General features: G+C 44.4%; 1 protein-coding gene across 1 annotated transcript; it reads left to right on the top strand.

The window, feature by feature from the left end:
• The first annotated feature begins 9,484 nt into the window (after positions 1 to 9,484).
• Positions 9,485 to 14,156, top strand: LOC118398490 (prostaglandin E2 receptor EP2 subtype-like). Its single transcript, XM_035793872.2, has 2 exons — positions 9,485 to 10,524; positions 12,775 to 14,156. Exons 1-2 carry the CDS (start codon positions 9,730 to 9,732, stop codon positions 13,066 to 13,068), a joined length of 1,089 nt encoding a protein of 362 aa, XP_035649765.1. The 5' UTR covers positions 9,485 to 9,729; the 3' UTR covers positions 13,069 to 14,156.
• The last annotated feature ends 1,536 nt before the right edge of the window (positions 14,157 to 15,692 follow it).

Below are 15,692 nucleotides of genomic sequence, written 5' to 3'. Positions count from 1 at the left end.
CTCTCCCTGGCAGTTTCTCTCTCATGTGGCTTCCTGTCACAGGAGACTGACACTGCAGGCCGCAGGCTTCAGTTGCACGGGTTTGTTGTTCTGACTGGAGAAGGAAGAGAGGATGAGGGGAAGGAGGGTGGGGATTCCAGGGGGTTGGTTGGGGGGCTGTGCAGAGGTTTTGTGGGGAGTCATCAGAGGATGGGGGGCTCATGTAGACAGTTCCTCTCCAGGAGATAGTCAAGGCCTGGTTCCAATAAGAGAGATGGTGATAGGAGGCTTGGTTCCCATCATGCTTTCACCACCACAACTCCCAAAGCCTCCAGCCCTGCAGCCCCCAGACCCCAGTTAAGACCTGTCATTAAGTCAGTTTGAGGAAGGGGATTTGCCCCATGGTAAACAGACAATTGTACGCAGACATACAGTACATAAACGTAGACAGACAGGCACGCACGCGCACCAGTGGAGGCAGCTGAGGGGAGGACGGCTCATAATAATGGCTGGAACGAAGTAAATGAAAACCATGAGCCCGTCCTCCCCAATTAAGGTGCCACCAACCTCCTGTGACACACACACCACACCACACACCCTCTCTCCTCCCCCATACACTCTCTCGGGCCTCTTCCGTTTTTACTATCTCAAACACAGCATGACAACCTTGTCTGGCACAGATATGAGCAGACAGTCATTGCCACACTACTCCACTGCAACCCTGATAAACAGAGCTCTGATCTTCAACTTTGAGTCATATCATGTCTTTAGTACTTTTACAAGGGGTTAACGGGCGCAAATACACACAGATGAATAGAACTAAATGAGTCAATAGACTTTCCAGTTTTATTCCAATCAAGTGTCAATATGATTTCATGATAAGAGAAAAGGGAGGTACTGACATAGTTTGCTCTCATTACAACCAATAAAACATAATAAGTCAATTGTTCTTCAGCCACTGGGGAAAGTGCACCAATTGCTTGTGAAAAGACGGAATTGCAGTGTATGTTTGACATTACACAGGTGGGCTCTCATAAAGATGATATTATCAGGGCGGAATCCATGCCGCCAATGTGAAATCACGTAAAGTGGGCCCACTATGAGTGACATCTCCCAAACCTCCAAGACCAATGATGAGTTTAGCAGAGAAAGCCCCCTCACATCTGAAGTCCTACCTCCCTGTCTCCTCTTCCTGCCGTCCTCCCGTCCTCCTTACATGTTTCAGCTCCAGTCCTCCTGTCCAAAGTCCCAATACTGTACGAGGTGGATATACAACTCTACCACTGGTCTGTTTACTCCGACAGAATGGAACAGAAGTTTGGACTCAAACAAAATAGACTTGTGCCATGCCAAACACAATGTCATTGAAAAGTGTCCACACTAGGGCCAAAGCAAATTGACACTCACTCTCAGTGTTACAGTTCTCAGAGATACAGTACATATCATTTAAAGTACACAGTATCAAAACTCCAGGTATCAACAGGAGCCCTATGGTCCTATGAACCCTGGCCAAAAGTAGTGCATATATAGGAAATAGTGTGCCATTTCAGAATGAACCACACTATCTAGTTCTCTCACGTCACACCGCTCCTCCGCTCTCTCCACTGGCTTCCAGTTGAAGCTCGCATCCGCTACAAGACCATGGTGCTTGCCTACGGAGCTGTGAGGGGAACGGCACCTCAGTACCTCCAGGCTCTGATCAGGCCCTACACCCAAACAAGGGCACTGCGTTCATCCACCTCTGGCCTGCTCGCCTCCCTACCACTGAGGAAGTACAGTTCCCGCTCAGCCCAGTCAAAACTGTTCGCTGCTCTGGCCCCCCAATGGTGGAACAAACTCCCTCACGACGCCAGGACAGCGGAGTCAATCACCACCTTCCGGAGACACCTGAAACCCCACCTCTTTAAGGAATACCTAGGATAGGATAAGTAATCCTTCTCACCCCCCTTTAAGATTTAGATGCACTATTGTAAAGTGACTGTTCTACTGGATGTCATAAGGTGAATGCACCAATTTGTAAGTCGCTCTGGATAAGAGCGTCTGCTAAATTACTTAAATGTAAATGTAAATGTAGTTGAGAGGGGTAACAGGCGCTTTCACTTGTGTTGCTAGATTAAGTCTACTGCCTGGTGTTCTTGGACACCAATTACTCTTCAACATGGTTTCTGATTCTCCACCATCCCCCTCCTCCCCTCCTCCCTCTCCTCCATGTTATGTACGCTTTAGAGGAGAGGAGGAGGGTGGAGCGGTATGATGAACTCTCATGGGGTTATCCAACCATGGCTCCAGCAGCGAACAGACCATCAGCCATGACATGGCCAGAGACAAAGTCCAGAAGGGTTATGTAACATATGAGGCGGGGTAGTAGGATACTCACTTCATTACATTTCAGTCATTCAACAGACATATTCGGTTGTGCAACTTGACTAGGTATCTCCTTTTCCTCTCCCTTCCCTTATCCAGAGCGACTTACAGTGTGTGTTTTCCTCTTACGGTCGTTACCTAAGACCATGTTTCAGCTTTTAGGAAACGTTCTGTTAAAGTAATGAAATATCAAGAAGATAATGTCAAGCTCCTTAAATATGCTGAGAATGTTCCAAAGCCAAGCAACTATCCTGCACCGTTACCAGAAAGTTCTTGGAAGGTTGTATGCAAAATAACCACAGGACAACCGAGCTCTCACCAAGCTATGGTTCTCAGAACCTTATGTGCTAACTGGGCAGTCTGTGTGTATGAGTGGGTGTGTGAGTTTTTGTGTGATTAATTGTATTGATAGTATGGCGGATATACAGTCTTCTTTTCACGAGGTGCTTATGACCCAACTTTATTTCAACCACACCCCTAACAGTCACACTCACATGCTGACACACACACACACACACACACACACACACACACACACACACACACACACACACACACACACACACACACACACACACACACACACACACACACACACACACACACACACACACACACACACGTGCGCGTGCGCACACACACACACACACACACACACAGAGTTGAGTTGTGTACAGCTAATGACTCTGGGCCTGGAAAGAGTATTGTTTCACGTTTTGGCCGCAAGCCAACATTTCACACAGGTAAAAGTTGACTAAATCATGATGGAAGCCATCCAGCCTCCACTTTTCTTTTCCTTATTCTTTCTTTTCCTTCAAATTCACTGCAGTCTGTGGTGATGAATAGAATGAGACAGGGTCGGGTGGAGAGGTGTGAGGGGGGGGGTAGGACTACAAATAAAAGAGGTCATATTTTTGCGGTTGTGAATGCAGAGAATAAATAAGAAGAGAGGGGGGTAAATAAATAGAAGAGGGAGAAGAGGGGAACAGAGGAGGGGGATAGAGAAGGGGAGCACTGTGGGGTATAGGGGCGTAGTTGCGGTATAAGAGCCACTCCTCCTGCCGTTTGTAACAGGGTGGATGGGTGACATGTGAGTACTGTGGCTGCAGGGCCTTTGTGAGGGTTTCTGACTGATGTTTTTCCTCACCGTCAGACACACACGCACGCACGCACGCACACACACACACACACACACACACACACACACACACACACACACACACACACATACACACACACACACACACACACACACATACACACGCACACACACTCACATTCCCAGCCTCTGGCTGTACTCTACCCTCTCACACTACATGAACAGATTACCACCGGGGCCCATGACACATAGATTGAGCTGTTCAATGACTGCCTGAAGGCATCTCTATCTTGCACATAGATAAGCTGTAAGTTATCCAAGGAGCTGTTATGGAGATAGATGTTATAACAGTAAGTCCTGATCAGGTGACAAAGGTGAATACATTCAACTAATCTAGTCTAATGATGTCCCAGGTAATATAGAAAAGAAAGGACTACACACAAAACAAATATAGCAGTCAATTTCTCCCTCCCTCCCTCCCTCCCTCCCTCCCTCCCTCCCTCCCTCCCTCCCTCGCTCTCTCTCTCTCTCTCTCTCCTTTTCTTTTCTTCTCTTCTCTCTCTCCCTCTCTCTTTTTTTTCCTTCTCTTCTCTTCTATTCTTTTCTCTTTTCTCTTTTCTTATCTTCTCTTTTCTCTCCCTCTCTTTCTATGTGTCTGTCCATCTTAAGTGCTGACCCATTGGTTCAGGGGCAGGCTGCAGAGGTCAAAGGTCATTCATGTGATGGTCTGGAGGTCGGCTCAGCTTAGGCCTGCTGAAAGTAACCTGTGTCAGGAGTAGACAATCTAAGCAAATCTACTACACTTGGGTCAGTGTTTGAATGCCCAGTACAGTCAAAGCTGTGATTTTCCTGTGTTCATATATATTTTCACACTATAAGGTTGGAGTAGTACTGTGAAATTGAGATAATTATGATTATGCCCTTTTAGTGTAAAAGCTGTCAGAAAAGCCCGCCTGAAATTTCATCCTGTTTTGGTGGGATGGAGTTTTGGACAGCCGGTAAATGAGTTAATAGACCAATAAGAAATAGAGTTTGAAACCTCTCTGCCAATAACATCTAGTTTTCAGTTTCCCCCTCCCCACTCAGACCACTCCCAGACAGTCCTAGCAAAATTCTTGATTGATGAATTGCTCTTTGCTTGGGAGCATTTTTCCCCCTACTTTTTGCCCATTTTAATTGAAAACAATCACAGTAAGGCACTTAATTGTTACCCCGAAGTGATTTCATATATAGGTCAAAACGGCTACATTGGATCTTTAATGCGCGTTGGGTCAGTGTAAAGCAGTGTTCTAGGAAATGCCCATTCTTATCCAGAGCTGGTTAAAACCGATGAAGAACAAAATGGAAAGGCAGAAAAAACACAATATGCTCTTAAGTGATCAGTGATCACACTGGGCACTTGACCAGCCAGCGGTCACATAGTGTTCAACCTCTGTGACCGTGACCAGGCAAGGGTTTAGGCCAAGCCCCACTCCAGAGAGTGACCGCTGCATTGAGCAATCTTGGCTGAACTTGCTGAACCGCTTGCGTGCGGTCGGAGTGGAATTCGTTTGTTCTGTGGTCATCACACACTCCCACTGCAGAGCACCCTGGGTAATAGCAGGCTCATTCTCTTTCTTTCTCTCTCTCTCTCTCTCTCTCCCTCTTAAACTAGTGGGGAGGTAGGGGAGACAGAGAGGGGAGGGAGAGACAGAGGAAGACTGGGAGGTCTGGTCTCCTCGTGGTCAGTGGCTGGACCTCTCTGTGTCTTGGCAGCCGTCACGTCTTTAGCAAAGCCAACATGTTTGTTTTAGGATATCATCAGGTTTCTTATTTACAGGAACCCAACCTGTGGTCCGATAGCGTTCCTACCCCCTCAATGATGCCTCGTGAAGAGCTATTTTCATTGTCATCGAATCCTAAGGATTGTACAAAGTTGAGAAACTATAGATCCTATAACAGTATGCAACACTGTAGGATAACTCGGATCTGTTGATTCATATATCTATTTGGGGTAGGGAGATAGCAGAGGGGAGCATGCAATGGATGGATAGACATACAGACAACCCAAATATGCTCTTACATAAGAAAGTTCAGCTTTCAGATTGCAAGAAAAAAATGCTGTTTTCTCTCGCCTAGAGTCAAATCCATTTCATATACTAGTAAAGCTCAACATAGTCTTATATACAGCATTGTCGTGTAAAGAGATTGAAGCCTACTAATACTGAAACTGGAAGCATATTTGGGACAAAGTATGTAAATACCAGTCATTTTGGACAGGAAAAGCCCTAGTTTCCCATTCAGTGAGCAGGTTTGTGGGTTTTTCTCTTCCCTACTTATTATAGGACAGCTCAACTACATAACCACATGTAATTATTTCAATGGAACAACATGCCTCTTGTCCACGCACACGCACACACACGCATACAGACACACGCACACGCACACACTGTTTGATTGAGTCCGCATGAACTATGACTTCGGAGGAGGGTGAACCAGGGCGTCTTGGGTTAAATAATAGTCTAGCTTAGGGACAGATTGTGTTCCCACTCAGTTGTCCCCAGTAACACTGACAGGTAAACCAACACCCCCCATTTAAAACCTCAAACCTGGTCACCTAAGACCTCTCTTTCACAACATGTGTGTTTGCATAAACGCAAGAGGAGAGGAGAGAGGGAGAGAGTGTCTGAGGCCACAGTGTGTGTGTGTGTGTGTGTGTGTGTGTGTGTGTGTGTGTGTGTGTGTGTGTGTGTGTGTGTGTGTGTGTGTGTGTGTGTGTGTGTGTGTGTGTGTGTGTGTGTGGGTAGGAATCCCATTTGTATTTTTATATTTATTACTGTGGTCCAGCAACATTAAGGCAGTTATTTAAAATATTACTTAACATTACATGTAGTAACACTACCCAATACATTTAGTGTGTTCCTTCAAGCCACTCCTCCACTATCATATATTTACAATACAACATCCATGTGTGTAGAGGGCGTGTCTTATCATGTGAATGTGTGTCTGTGCCTTTGTGTGTGTCTCTTCACAGTCCCCGCTGTGGCATTCAATGTATTTTTATCTATTTTTTAAATCTGATTCTACTGCTTCCATCAGTTACCCGAAGTGGAAAAGTTCCATGTAGACATGGCTCTATGTAGTGCCTTTAGGATTGTGAAGAGACCTCTGGTGGCATGTCTTGTGGGGTATGGATGTGTGTCCAAGCTGTGTTCTAGTAGTTTAAAACAGACACCTCGGTGCAGTCAGCATGTCAACACTTCTAGTCAAAACAAGAGGTGTTGAAATCAATATCTCCTCCACTTTGAGCCATGTGGGATTTACATGCATATTATTCATGTTAGTTCTCTGTGTACATTTAAGGGCCAGCCGTGCTGCCCTGTTCTGAGCCAATTGGAATTTTCCGAGGTCCCCCTTTGTGGCACCACACGACTGAACAGTAGTCCAGGTGCGACAAAACTAGAGCCTGTAGGACCTGCCTTGTTGATAGTGTTGTTAAAAAGTCAGAGCAGTGCTTTACTGTGGACAGACTCTTCCCCTTAGCTACAGTTGTATCAACATGTTTTGACCATGGAAGTTTAGAATCCAGGGTTACTCCAAGTAGTTTAGTCACCTCAACTTGCTCAATTTCTACATTATTTAATACAAGATTTAGTTGAAGTTTAGGGTTTAGTGAATGATTTGTCCCAAATACAACTCTTTTAGTTTTTGAAATATTTAGGAGTAACTTATTCCTTGTCACCCATTCTGAAACTAACTGCAGCTCTTTGTTAAGTGTTGCAGTGATTTCACTCAAGGTAGTAGCTGACGTGTATAGTGTTGAGTCATCCATATACATTTTTAAAAATACATTTTAGTACCTTTATTTAACTAGGCAGGTCAGTTAAGAACAAATTCTTACTTTCAATGACGGCCTAGGAACAGTGGGTTAACTGCCTTGTTCAGGGGCAGTACGACAGATTTTTACCTTGTCAGCTCAGGAATTTGATCTTGCAACCTTTCGGTTACTAGTCCAAAGCTAGGCTACCTTGCCACCCCATAGACACACAGGCTTTACTCAGAGCCAGTGGCATGTCATTAGTAGATTGAAAAAAGTATGGGGCATAGAGAGCTGCCATGGGGAATTCCCAATTATACCTGGATTATATTGGAGAGGCTTCCATGAAAGAACACCCTCTGTGTTCTGCGACAGGTAACTCTTTATCCACAGTATAACAGGGGGTGTAAATCCATAACACATACGTTTTTCCAACAGCAGACTGATCAATAATGTCAAAAGCTGCACTGAAGTCTAACAAAACAGCTCCTACAATCTTTTTATCATCAATTTCTCTCAGCCAATCATAGGTAATTTGTGTAAGTGTTGTGCTTGTTGAATGTCCTTGTTTACTGTAAAATAGCATCGTGTCTAGTCAAACACAATTTTTTCAAGAAAATGTTTCAAAGGCAATGCCATGACGTGCCCATTTCCATCACCAATTCAAGGACCTTCTATGCTAATGGACAGTGATATGGAGATTTTAGAACACACAGAGAAACCAGGGGTCCTGACCTCCAGGGGGCCCCCATTGATTTTGTTAGTCACTCTCACTCAGATATCATTAACAAGGCATAAGTCATGGCAAATGGGTAGAATTGCAGGACATTCTCTTTAAACTGCAAAAATGAGTAGAACTGGGAACCGGCCAGAGGGAAAGAGAGAGAGAGAGAGAGACTCTGTCGCCTCTCTCCCTCCCTCTATCCCATCCACCCTCCCCTCTCTCCCTCATTCTCTCCCAGGCCACTGTGGTTCTTTAATTGCTGTGAATTATGTGGCTTCTGTTTCTGGGTGAGTGAGAAAGCACTTAGTGTGTGCTACCATGTTTGTTGGAATGTCTCTTTGCCTTCCAGACCCGTGGTCTTAGTCAGATGTCCCATTCGTTCAACATACCAACAGAGGGATGAATGTGCTGTAGCATGTTACATCCACTTCCATGACCATGACATGACAGAATTAGTGGTCAAAAAAAGGGGCTTCAATCTTTAATCCACAGTGATATCATCACACACAAAATATACATAACCCTCTAGCACTACGAGTGCATATTGTAGGACATAGCAATATCCAATGAAGTAGAACCTTTCTTGTCTCCCTTGTTATGTGTCTCCATTAGTCTTTACTGTCTTGAGTAAGCTAAAGCTGAATAGCCATAGGCATTTTGTAGTTGACAATATCCACGATAAGATCGCCATCTAGTGGAGAAAGTCCATAGCAGTCAACAGCTGAGCTGAATTCTGCTCTGAGGACAAGTCACATACCAGAAATGTAATCTGAAATACAGGCCTCTGATATATGTTTTACTATTTGGACCAGTATTCATAAATGGTTTCAGAGTAGAAGTACTGATTTAGGATCAATTTAGATTTTTAGATGAAAATGAATAAGATTACATGGACACGGGGCAGGAACTGATCCTAGATCAGCACTTCGATGCTTGATACATACAGCCCCAGAGCTATTGGTTGACCATTGACAGCATAGATATAGAACTGATATATTCTTACCTTCTTACCTTACCTTAGGAACAGGGAGATGGGATAACTGTGATTCCTTCCATACATGTGAAACCTCTGTCAGATTGCGTTATCTATAATATATTAATAACAACATTTGCCATTTAGTAGATACTTTTTTCAAAGTGACTTACAGTCATGTGTGCATGCCTTGTCTTCTACATTATCTTTATACTTTATCTATATTCAGCATCTTCTTCATGAAAAAAAACATCCCGGAAAGATCAGGAGGCTGGTTTGGGGAGGGCTGCTCATAGTAATGGCTAGAATGGAATGGTATCTAACACATTTAGAACCATTTGTTGGATGTGTTTGATATACACGCCCAGAAATTCGTTTCCAGCCATTACTACCCTGCCACCAGCCACCTCTATTGACTTGTAGGCCTATACAAACGGAGGCTGCATAGGCCTACAAAAAATATATATATAAAAAAAAAACAAATGAACAAAAAGCGAAAACAAATTAAATGCACGGGGGCGCCCTCTCCATCCTGAGTGGGCTGACAGTGTGTGACAGTACTGCACTCTCAGCACCATAACACGCATGGTTGTGTGTAAGTGGGTGGGTGACTAGGTTGTGCCGGAAAGATTAACATCCGTTTTTGTTGACACCAGAGGAGCCAGCATGAGCCTCATTTCATATGGCAGTGAAAGAATTGGATGCTGACTTAATTCCTCTTTTGTTTGCACTGATGTGAGCAAAAGGGATATTTATCAGTTCAAGATTAGGGGAGTAGGCTACGACCAGTTGTTATGGAATACAATGATAGTATAACCTGCCATGACAGAGTCACTGTCTCGTCGGGGAATCCCTATATCTCCGCGGCAATCTTCTCTGCGGAGGTACTAGGCAATTTAATCGCCTTGGTCCTTTTGGAGATACGGCGCCGGCGGCAAATTCCATCCTTGTTCCAGGTGCTGGTGACTGCACTGGTGACTACAGATCTACTAGGTTCCTTATCCATCAGTCCTCTTGTACTAGCCTCTTATACACAAAACAGGACCTTGGTAGATATGAGTAAAAACAGAGCAGTATGCGCCTACTTTGGTTTCAGCATGACTTTTTTCAGCCTCGCCATTTTGGCCATTCTGTGCTCCATGGCTTTGGAGCGCTACCTCTCCTTTGGACAGCCGTATTTTTACGAGCGGCACTTGACAAAGCGCTGCGGATATATCACCATTCCACTCATCTATCTGGTCTGCATCTTCTTCTGCCTAGCACCTTTTGTGGGCTTTGGAGACTACGTCCAATATTGCCCGGGGACTTGGTGCTTCTTTGACATGAACCCAAACGTGACCCAACACAAAGTCTACGTCGGTGTGTATGCGTCATTGGCTCTTATCATGATTTCGACGACACTAGTTAGTAACTTATCTGTCGTCTACCATTTGATTATAATGTATCGGATGTGCAAAGCGCACCGTGGGGGAGTTACGCGACGGATACGGTTCTACCAAAAATCATTCGCCATGACTGAGGAAGTGGAGCATCTTCTGCTACTGGTTTTCATAACAGTGGCTTTCGTCATCTGTTCGTTTCCTTTAGTGGTAAGTAAGATCATTCGTTTCGATAAAGCTGGTCTAAATGTGGAAAATATTGAGACAGTCACATGTGCAGTGGAGGTTTTTCTTGTGGTCTTCCACATCACCACTTCTGCTTCTGCTACATCTAGAAATAAGCCATCATTTCAAATGTAACTTGCACAGAACAAATGGCATAGCCTACATGGAGCAATACCATTGACAAATTATGATTATTTATTGATTACATATTACCAGGGCTCAGAGGTAGACATTGATTTGGAGGCCCCAGGCAGACCAGTCTCAGGCCCCAATCTGAATGCACCTCATTGCTGCAGCTTAATTTAAATGAAAGTCACATTTGCAATCACATCACATGAAACAATGCATGGGAGCTCGGCCAGGGTGAAATAGTACATTATTATGAACCAGTCCTCGGGTAATTAATAACATTTGTTTCTACTATTATGAGAAAAACTTGGATTTTAATATTGATATGAAGTATATATATATGCCATTTAGCAGACGCTTTTATCCAAAGCGACTTACAGTCATGTGTGCATACATTCTACGTATGGGTGGTCCCGGGGATCGAACCCACTACCCTGGCGTTACAAGCGCCATGCTCTACCAACTGAGCTACAGAAGGACCATGTATGTATATTGATCTATTATGAATTATGAAACCTAGGAGGCTCATGGATATCAGCACCCCTTTCCATAGCCTTACACAGTAATTATAACTTAGGAGTATAACTTATAACTTCCGGAGGACGTCCTCCAACCTATCAGAGCTCTTGTAGCATGAACTGACATGTTGTACACCCAGTGAAAGGATCAGAGAATGAATCTAGTACTGAAAGCATCAGCTACAGCTAGCAAGCAGTGCATAGAATGTGGTGAGTAGTTGACTCAAAAAGAGAGAAAGACAATAGTTAACCAGTTTTGTACAAATGAATTTATTCCAAAATACTTTGATTCACTAGTTTAGCCTACTCAAACAGAGGGATGCTATGTTAGCTAGCTGGCTATGACTGTCCAACACAACACTGGAACTCTTCCAAGTCAAGGTAAGCTTTTGGTTTTACTAATTTATTGCCATCTGGGCCCGCCGGTGTAAGTGCTAAACTGCTTATTGACACTGCAAGGTTACTGCATGATTGTAGCGGGTTTACTAAAGCATTAGTTCTATTAGCTATGTTGACTATGACATTACTTTAGTTAATATGGTGACAACAATGTAGGCTGTGTGTAGCGGTTATGATATGGTTTTGTTTGGAAAGGTTTTTTTCGCATGGTCATATACAGCTGATGTGTTGTGCATTGAAGTCCACAAGCGAAGGGAAACTCTCGTTTGCAACTGTTGGACTAATGATTACACCCTATATCAGATAGATGCAGGCAAGAGTGTGCAAGGTGGTATTGAATGTTTCATTGTTTGTCCATGTGTCACTGTCTGTCACCTCAATTGTTTTCTATCAACCTGTGTGCACTAAGTTGTAGACATTCATTCATTGGCTAGGGTATAGGTCAAATTTGAGTATCATATCGTAGCCTAAACCTCTTGCTGATACATTGAACTGAGTGACTGGAATATGAATGACAGTCATCCAATATGCTGTAATAGAAATAAGGTCATGCTCATGAAAATAAAACATCTTTTAAAACCTTATCTTATATGGCATCGACCGCCACCGCTGGGCACGGTGGCCAGGCAAACCCCCCTTCCCATTTCAATCTTAACTTTTGAAGCTTCCAGCTGGTTTTAAAATTATGCCCAGCTCATGAGGTGCCTTTGTGATGTGAGGCCTGAAGGTATTTACTTTTCTGCCTAATGGTAAGACCCCCACTGCCAGGCCCTTTTAATTGATCTTTTATTTAACCTTTATTTAACTAGGCAAGTCAGTTAAGAACAAATTCTTATTTACAATGATGGCCTACAGCAGCCAAACCCGGACGACACTGGGCCAATTGTGCGCTGCCCTTTGGGACTCCCAATCACAGCCGGTTGTGATACAGCCTGGATTCGAACCAGGGTGTCTGTAGTGATGCCTCAAGCACTGAGATGCAGTGCCTTAGACCGCTGCGTCCTACTTACTGTAGTTTTCTTGCACCTGTTATAGCCTAAGCCTACTTACTACTACCAAGACTACCTGGATTGTAATAAATAATAATGAAACATTTGGTCTGTCTTAATTGATGACCATTACATGGTTTTGTTGATTTTGAAATTCTGAATAACTGACTGTGATGCCTCTTCTCTTTTCCCCCATATAGCTCCGTGTGTATGTTAACTTTACAGGCAGGTCAAAGGAGAGCCATGCCACCGATCTCGCTGTGCTTCGCCTGCTGTCCTTCAACTCCATCATCAACCCTTGGGTCTTCATCATCCTCAGGCCATCAGTGCTGCGCTTCCTCTGGAGAAAGCTGACACTGAGTAAGGCCCAGAGGCCTCCAGAGGCCCCCACATTCCCCCAGGAAAAGTCTCTCCCAGTTGGGGGCAAACTCCCTCTGCCAAGCCCACTTATCGAGCTCCAGAACGACGATGTGGAGGGAGTGGACAAGACATAGGGCACGTTGGAGCGGATCACCTTCGTCAAGTCGTTGACCATCATTGGTCACCGTCTTTCAAAGTGTGTTGCATGATGGTTATAAAAATGGTCCGACTTGACATGTCGACAGCATGAACTTCACAAAAATTACGTGATCAAATGTCATGCAGTTCTTGATGAAGTCGTCTTCAAGTCGCTGCAGTTGCTTCTCACCAACTGCACCATGCAGCCATTGCCTGCATTGTGCGAGGCACTATTGGTCAAACAATCATTCTTTTTTTTAAATGACCCACGCGCATGTTGTCAAATACATGACTGAAACAGGAATCAACTTTGAACGATTCTAAAGTTACAGGGGATACAAATGAAAAGTGATATTTCAGATCTCTCAAGAACCAATGAATTGTACACAAGTTATGTTTCCAGTTTGTGAGTGTGTGATATGGGGGTACAGAAAAGTGTATTTTGATATTTATACAGACAAACTTTTATAAACAATAGCAGCTACATGTTTGTTGACACTGCCATGTTGATCTTAGCTTTGCTGTTGGAAACTACAGTGTCCGACTTTTGGCTGTCGCAGATACACCTCGCCCGACTTCACTCCACAACTTTAGTCTACAGTGGGTTGCTTTCGCTCCCTACCACTCAAACAAGCCCATAGTGTCAGGCATATTGGACTAGGGGGCCAATGACCCACTCTTGAAGGATTTAAGATAATAACCCTCTGACATCAGCAGGAGCCCAAGAGGTCACAGGAAGTGATTTGTCAGACATCCACTGACTGGTTGAAAGGACACCCGGACACTGAAGTGCAGTGTCTTCAATAATATAGGGGACATTCACTTACTGACTTCCATGTCAGACACTGTAGTTTCCAACAGCAAATCGAATCAAATTTTATTGGTCACATACACGTGTTTAGCAGATGTAGTGAAATGCTGGCTGTGGCGCTGATAGGTTATACCCATACAATATGCATTTGGAATAGGACTTAGCATTTTAAGAATTCATTATGTGTCTATTTATATCATTGATTTATTAAAAAAGGTTTATTATCAGCACTTTATAGGACTGAAATTAAAATTTGACCAAACTACTTCTGGATGAATGGGTCGAGTATTTACTGTATTTATGAAGGTCAATGACAATAACAAGTCGGCTAATCTTAAACTGGCTGTTGATTGGAGAACCAAATATATTGTGTAAGTATTGTATTGAATGTTTGCATTATGTCACACCCTGATCTGTTTCACCTGTCTTTGTGATTGTCTCCAACCCCTCCAGGTGTCGCCCATCTTCCCCATTATCCCCTGTGTATTTATACCTGTGTTCTCTGTTTGTCTGTTGCCAGTTCGTCTTATTTGTCAAGTCAACCAGTGTTTTTGTGTCTTAGCTCCTGCTTTCCCAGTCTCTCTTTTTCTCGCCCTCCTGGTTTTGACCCTTGCCTGTACTGACTCTGAGCCCGCCTGCCTGACCACTCTGCCTGCCACTGACCCTGAGCCTGCCTGCCAACATGTAACACCCCTAAAACTTGGCGGTTAGCAGTGCCAAACCGGCCACTCCACGTTCCTGGGAGCCTTGTTTACCTCCCCCGGAATGCTTTAATGGAGAGCACCTGTCGGGCGTATTTTCAGCCCTCCTCAGATCACTCCAAGATAGCCAACCTCATCACGTTGATGTCTGGGAAAGCTCTCACCTGGGCCACCGCCGTATGAGAACAGCAGCCGGCCATGTGCATGAGTTTGGAGGGGTTCATGGGGGAGGTGAGGAAGGTTTTTGATGCCCCATTCTCCGGGAGAGAAGCTGCCTGGAAGCTAATCCAGCTCTGGCAGGATGCCCTCAGAGTGGCCGACTATGCTTTGGATTTCCGCATGTTGGCTACGGAGACTGCGTGGAACCAGGAAGCACTGTTCGACATGTTCCTGCACAGCGTCTCGGAGGAGGTTAAGGACGAGCTTGCTGCTCCCCACAGATCTTGACTCCCTCATCGCTTTGACCATCTGCATCGATGGGCGATTGTGGGAACGACGGATGGAGAGGAAATTTGATTCCGCTCGCACGTCCAGGGACTTAGAGCGCTGGACGGGTGCTCTATTGATCAGATCACCCATAACACCAATCCCATCAAACTATGTGTATCAGGAAATCACAGTGAGACCATTCTCCTGGCTCCAGCGACACAATCCTCTCATTCCTCTGGTCTATAAATAAAATAAATAAAAATAAAAAATATCCCAATGACCCAGGGCAGTGATTGGGGACACTTCCCTGTGTAGGGTGCTGTCTTTTGGATGGGACGTTAAACGGGTGTCCTGACTCTCTGAGGTCATTAAAGATCCCATGGCACTTGTGTTAACAGTGGTGTTAACCCCGGTGTCCTGGCTAAATTCCCAATCCGGCCCTCAAAACATCACAGTCACCTAATAATCCCCAGTTTACAATTGGCTCATTCATCCCCCTCCTCTTACCTGTAACTATTCCCCAGGTTGTTGCAATAAATGAAAATGTGTTCTCAGTCAACTTACCTGGTAAAATAATGGATAAATAAAAATAAATAAATACAATTAACTGGTCTACGGGTGCTATCATGGGCTGGAGTCTGTTCTGCCACGCCCATTGTCTGAAGTCGGCGCAATCTGC

This window comes from Oncorhynchus keta, chromosome 19 (assembly GCF_023373465.1).
Source record: "Oncorhynchus keta strain PuntledgeMale-10-30-2019 chromosome 19, Oket_V2, whole genome shotgun sequence".
Lineage (NCBI taxonomy): Eukaryota > Metazoa > Chordata > Actinopteri > Salmoniformes > Salmonidae > Oncorhynchus > Oncorhynchus keta.
Note: the sequence above shows the minus strand (reverse complement) of the source record. Positions and strands in the feature narration are given on the sequence as shown.